The following is a 6,528-nucleotide window of genomic DNA, read 5'->3' on the forward strand; positions in this document are numbered from 1 at the left end:
CTAGCGGTCAGAGCCTACGTGGGGGGCGCATCTGGGTGTCCCATATCCGCCTTAGATTTGGGCCGGATATGGGGAGTGGCGGCCAGTCCGGTCGTTTGGACCGACTATGGATAGCCCGGATGGGTGGCAAAATTTTGTCCGGGCATCGGGCAACCCGTCCGGGCGTTTGAGGCGGGTATGAGGATTTCGGTTGTAGGTGCTCTAAGCAAACGAAGAAGAGGGGAAAAAACAATAGGGTAAATACAATAGAACCTAGCCCTACATTTTTTTTTAGGCCATTAATCCCCCATTCTTATATGCCTGGGTGGATGCTCTCCTACTAGTACATTCGTGCACAGTATTCTACAAGCACAAATTATTACTCCCCCTGTCTCAAAATATAAGGAGTTTTTGACACTATCATTTTGAGACAGGGGAGTAACAAATTACAATGACACACGCACTCTTAGTTTCAGAAAGAGAACCAAAAAATAAAATAACGTGCTCTTACTATTACACGGGCGGCGTATACAGAGGAAACATGTATATATTGACATGGACAAACAAGCCTAGTTTGCATGCAAGATGTATTTTTATAGCCATGCAGGAGCAATCTACAGCAGAAAGTTGGGAAGGCCAATCTTCTTCCCCATCTTCTTGACGTCTTCCTGCACCCTTCTCCGATACTCCCCGAAGGTGAAGGTCCTGTAAGGTGAAGGCTCCTCGCATGCGCCGATGGGCGAGTCGTAGGACGGGCAAAGGAAATATGCCACGGAGTACCTCTCCGTCGTCGCGTTGGTTACCACTTTGTGCTCCACGCTCTTGTATCTGTTGTTGCTCCATGCCTTCAATATATATATAACCATATAAAGGGGACATTATGAACCGACATTCTATCAGGAATTTAAAGTAATACAGTGCATCCATGCATATAAAATACGTATACAGCTTCCATGATTATTATTTTTTGCATGGCATGATAGGTTTTTCTGTTAACTCCCTGGTACAAGTTAAACGATGACGAATCTACGGCTGTATAATAATGCCCCATATAGTATATATAGGAAAAGGAGTAGGAGTAGCAGTACTATATGTTGCGCTGTGCTGTGCCTGGATTGCCTAGCAAAAGTTGCGACGTACCATGTGAGCACCATGGAGGGTACAGGTCTCGCTTTTGTACATGCAATGTTTTGCTGTCCCCTGAATTAGCGGAATCCATAGGCTTTTCCTTAGCGGCGGTACACAGTCACAGAGCCAGCGCATACAAGTACGCAAGTTGTGGATATGTATGACAGGGCAGCTTCCCCTTTTAGAGCGTCGGGGTACACACCCGGCATAAGTTCATAGGTGCCGCAGTGGTACGTACAAGCCAGGTTTGGACTCATCAAGCTAGTGGAGGCCGGCCCGGCACAGAGCCACCTTCATGAGCTGACAAGTGTGTGGTACTCTACTAGGGAAAGTGTGTGCTATGCTAGGAATATCGGTTAACATGCGTGCATGTGGGTAAGGTATGCATGTACCTGGAAGAGGTCTCCAATGTTGACGATGAGAGCGCCGGGAATGGGCTTGACGGCCACCCACTGGGAGCCCTTCATCAGCTGCAGGCCGCCGACTTGGTCCTGGCAGAGCACGGTGAGGAAGTCGCTGTCCGTGTGCGGCACCAGGCCGAAGGCGTCCGGCGAGAACGGGCACGGCGGGTACCTGTTCAGCCGGAGGAAGCACGTCCTCTCGTCGCACCCTTCCGGGAAGCGTTGGCCGGCGGTGTGTCCCAGGCTCGAGGCCAGGACGCGCGCCAGCGTGTTGGCCAGCTTTGACATCGCGTTCGCCACCTCCTGCGTCACATCCCTGCACCGTCCACACACACACAAGCTTTCCTTAAGTTACTGTTAGTATTAGCAACTATACTAGTACTATACTACTACTGTTGATTCGCATCGCCAACCCAAAACGCTTCCTTAATTTATGCCCTATTAAGCAATGGCTAACAAGATTAACTATAGCTTCCTTTCCTCCATCAGGACCAAATGAATTTCTAGAGCTAAAAACGAACTTTCAGTTGACATTCGCGTAGGCGTCACGATCGTGTAGATATTGTTTTCACCACGATAGGGGACGCTCGTGATCTGGATCGTCAGACACCAGATAGATACATATATAGTTGATTATGAAGTTGATTGAGAAATATTCACCGCACTGATACTTGCTAGAGTTAAAGCATTTTCCACATCAGACACCCGCGGGTTTGATCTACTTCTTGACTACGCCACAACATTCCAAAGACGATGTTGCTGCACCAGCTTTTTATTTTGACAGGATGTTGCTAGACCAGCTTAATCGTTGTAATTAGCACGTCCCTTCTTTTCCACTGGGTCCTTATTCGCCCGCACTACTACTAAATGTCTCGATCATATTTACCATGACGGTCCTCACATGATGGGAAAGCTTTCAAATATTATTCCAGGTACTTGAGAAGTACCGGCACTTCACTGGAGAAAAGAAATCTTAATCAGGATCAGGAGGGCACACATGTCGATCGAACAGCCTAAACACTCGATCGAGCTAGCTCTATATTAGGAGTACTAATAAGCTAGCTAGTAACTCCTACCGTGACACTGGTGTGTCGATGAACCACACACTGTAGGAGTACGTACGCACGTACCTGATGCTGGTGAGCTCGCCGTAGCTGCAAGGGCTGCCGGAGATGCCGGCGAGCGGGACATGGAAGGCCTCAGACCAGGACAGCTGCCTTGGCGACGTGGCGGTAGGGGAGCCCCAGCGGTAGGAGTCGTTGAGAAGGCCGGCCGTGGCCTTGGCCTCGAACGGCAGGCGGAAGAGGCGCACCTGCTCCCGCCGCATCGCCTCCAGGAGCTCCTGCTTGACGCCGTGGTTGACCACCTGGAAGAAGCCCCATTCAGCGGCCGCGGACGCGATCGCCGCCGCGCATGCCGCCCTCTCCTCCGTGCCCCCGCCGCACGCCGTCAGGCACCCAACGTCGATCATCGGGAGCTCGCATTCCGACACGGGCGGGGCCTGGCAGCCAGGCGGCGGCGCCGAGGCGCACTCGTCGGCTTTGTTGCCACCGCGGAGCAGCGCGTAGTAGCTGTCCGCCAGAGGTGGCTCGGCCGTGCTCTCGGCGAAGGCCGGCATGGCTGGCTGGCTCCAAAGCTAAGCTAGCTAGCTACGCGGGAGCTGTGAATAGCTAGCTACGTGCGCGCGCAGGCAGCTCGGGATGATCGAAGAGCAAGCTAGCTAGCAAGCTGTTCCCGTGTGTGCGTGCGTGTGTGTGTGTCGAGCTTGTTCTTGGATGTCATGTGAGCATGGGCAAGCTGTTTATATAGAAGGCGCGTCCGGCGAGCGGTATGCCGTGGCTTTGGCTCGTGTGTCAGGCCGGGACGCGCACTCGTGGGCAGCAGCAGCAGGACCTGCATGGGTGATGGGTCTGGCTGGCCCGCCCGATCGAGGCGCCGGGGTTTAAACTTTAAAAGTTCGATCGGCCGGGCTGGTAACAGCGCGGCAAAGGACGACACTTGGAGGCGGCAGGGGCGACGCGGCGCGCTCCGCGTTTTTTGACTGGGCCTGCCAGCGACGCTGAGCTGAGCTGAGCGAGCCGTGCTTGTCAATGCTCATTGGGCGTGCATGGCGATGCGGACGGCTATATTTTTTTACTAAATCCGTTTTTCTGTAGTATCTCGCCACAACTGTACGTGCGCGCGCGCGTACGTACTACTCAACAGTGAGATTTTCTGGAAGTGTGTATGTATATATGTATGCCGCGGTTACTTAATTCCGCGCGCGGTCGATCGGCAGCACGTCGCTGTACGCGTGCTTCGCCGCGACGCCTACGCGGGCGTGGCGCGCGTCACAACCATCTGCTCGCCGCAAAACAGCCAAAACATTGCACGGCGGTAGCCGGCGACGGTCAAACTCGGCAAAAGACATTGCTTGTCTCTCAACTTTGCAAGTTTACTTAAGTAGTCACCCGCAAAAAAAAGTTTATTATAAGAGTACTAAAATACCGTTGCGTATTATTTTTACATGAATACTTTGATCATTCTAATAGAAGTTAGCAAAATAGTACTGGTGTTATTCGAGATAAAGGCCTGGATTAGCACCACACGTGGTGGACTAAATAGGTCAGGTTTGAGCCTCGCCACCTCCTATTTAATTTGAGCATTGTTTCACCTATGCTCAACTCAATCTTTTTTGTCACCTGAGATCGGTCCAAAAAATGTTTTAAATAAAACATTTTTATTTTAAAAATGAAATGGAAATTATTTCAAAATCTATTTATTAGAATAGTGCCAGATAATGAAGATCCTCACAAAAGACTTGCATAGCTCAAGGTCGCATGCAATGTTGGCTCGCGCACTAGGGATAAAATCCTGGCCGTTTTGGTGGTTTTCGTGTTGTTTGCTACTTTTCTGGCATCGATGGGCAACATGGAGTCAGACGTTTAAAAACACAAACAAAACATAACTACTAGCACCAGACGTTTTTGCGTGCTGACTTAGGGCATCTACAATGGGGGCGCTTAGCCTAGGCACCAGGGATTAAATCCTTGCCGTTTTCTCTAAATCCCATCCGATGCTAGGTTTTTGGCTGGCGTCGATGCCAGTTCAGTCGCTGGATGCCTCATCCCTTTTCTTCACGTACGAGCGATTTTAACCAACACTAGAGATTTTTTTACATAGGAAACTAATTAACAATGAGCCCTGCGTTGTAGGAACATACTCTCACATGGACGCCAGTTCCATAATTATTATTTGTATTTTCTAAGGCAAGCACCGCTGCAATGGAGATGCCCTTACTAAGGATTTTAACCGCCCCTGCATTGGAGATGGCGTAATGACATCATACTAACATGCATCATTAACCAATGAGATTATACAACAGGTACTAGTATTGTGGGTTGATGCATTTCGGTTAAAAGATCTGACATGAAAAATCCTTGTGCTAAAATAGTTCTCGGCGTATTTATTATGATTAAATCATTGTTAAAGTTCAGGAATGGTATGATAAAATGCAGAGGCCATGATATGAAGATCAACGACATATAAATTCATAATTTTGTTCAAAGAAAAATCACCATGGCCGACACAATCATAAATCTTCCTTTTAGACCCTTCTTGCTTTGTGCGTCCTGTAACACTTGCTCCCCCTCCCCTCCTCCTCATCTTTCTCCCCATGCTCAACAACTATGCCACCATTGCCTCCTAAATCCATTGTGTGTTGGTGATACCATGGCAATGTCGTAATAGGGGCGGTTATGCTCGTGACATCACGACCACTAGTACAAAGTTTGTTGTCACGTCACCAAACCTAGTATTTGATTTTTTGCCCTTTTATTATTTTGGAGCTCACCCCTTTATTTTTGAACTACTCAATCAAATTAGTGAAACCTCATTTCTCCCTCAAATATATGTCTCCTAAACTGTAAAAAGTCTCTCTAAAAGGGTTGAAAGCTTATTTCTCTCCTCACTACAATTTTGGAAGTTCATTCCAACATTTCCAAAACCTCTCTCTTATATTTCCTAAAGCACGTTGCTCTCAATTCCCTTCAAAATTCTGAAAACTAGTCCAAAATTAATTCAAATAAATTTCATCTCTTCACAATTGCAGTTTTCCACTTGACTTCAAGAAGTGGTGGTGCCAACACTCACTGACAATGACACATGTGTTAGGGCAACTCTAACCGATCCCCTAAAAATACCGGATGATCCGACAGAGTAAATCCTTAGGGGAGTATTTTTACTCCACTAAGATTTCGCCGAACCTAATCGATCTCCCATATATAACGGAGCAAAAAATTCATTTGCATTTCATTTTTGACCACCGACACACATTACTTTGCTTCTTTATTTCATTCAACAACATTTTGATACATTGGAGTACATAATTCACCAATTTTTCGCTACGAGAGCAAAACCAAACCACAACTAGACACTTTAAAAGATATCCAACTTCCATAACTGCTCCCACTAGTCGGATTAATATATTCTCTATGTTTTCAATGTTGATTCTCTCTGTTGACATCTTGATCTTGCACACTTATTTCTTCTTCGATTCTGACAAATTCGACGTTGCAGCGACGGCGGCCTCAGATCTACCAGTTGTGCGCTGGTGACGAGGCGAGAGAGGCACAAATCCGGGCGGCCAAGGACCGCGGCAGAGCCTACAGGCATGGCCGGTGGGGGTGGGAAGGACGGCGTCGGTGTAGATGCGGCGTGGGAACGAGGTAGGGGAGGCAGTCGAATGGGCGAGAATTTTCCTCCAAGCCCGAGCGGTGGAGTAAAAATAGGGGTGGGTGAGGCGACTGAGGATAATTTATCCTCCGCCATCGGCTATTGGGGATTGGCTAGGTGCCGGTTAGAGGAGTAAAACCGATTTTTTACTCCTCTAACCAGTTAGAGTTTCCCTTAGTGCTAGGAGAAATAAGCTAGATGTGGGTGGGACGAGGCCAGAGGTGCCCTAGGAGTGCACAAACAACTCAAAGGTGGTTTATTTCATCTTTGTCAAGAAAAATAAAATGGCACATTTTATTTCAAATTT

General features: G+C 48.3%; 1 protein-coding gene across 1 annotated transcript; it reads right to left on the reverse strand.

Annotated features, from left to right (window-relative positions):
- Positions 1 to 288: 288 nt before the first annotated feature.
- On the reverse strand, positions 289 to 3,266 carry LOC119317192 (gibberellin 2-beta-dioxygenase 6-like). The gene is made up of 3 exons (XM_037591611.1): positions 2,639 to 3,266; positions 1,500 to 1,824; positions 289 to 824 (listed from the first exon to the last, which is right to left on the reverse strand). Exons 1-3 carry the CDS (start codon positions 3,124 to 3,126, stop codon positions 594 to 596), a joined length of 1,044 nt encoding a protein of 347 aa, XP_037447508.1. The 5' UTR covers positions 3,127 to 3,266; the 3' UTR covers positions 289 to 593.
- Positions 3,267 to 6,528: the final 3,262 nt, after the last annotated feature.

This window comes from Triticum dicoccoides, chromosome 6A (assembly GCF_002162155.2).
Source record: "Triticum dicoccoides isolate Atlit2015 ecotype Zavitan chromosome 6A, WEW_v2.0, whole genome shotgun sequence".
NCBI classification, from domain to species: Eukaryota; Viridiplantae; Streptophyta; class Magnoliopsida; order Poales; family Poaceae; genus Triticum; species Triticum dicoccoides.

Coding starts and splice junctions, on each gene's coding strand:
- LOC119317192 (XM_037591611.1), bottom strand. CDS start 3,126: ATGCCGGCCTTCGCCGAGAGCACGGCCGAGCCACCTCTGGCGGACAGC. Junction 1,825..2,638: donor GGCGAGCTCACCAGCATCAG/GTACGTGCGTAC, acceptor TGGACGGTGCAG/GGATGTGACGCAGGAGGTGG. Junction 825..1,499: donor ACATTGGAGACCTCTTCCAG/GTACATGCATAC, acceptor TATATATTGAAG/GCATGGAGCAACAACAGATA.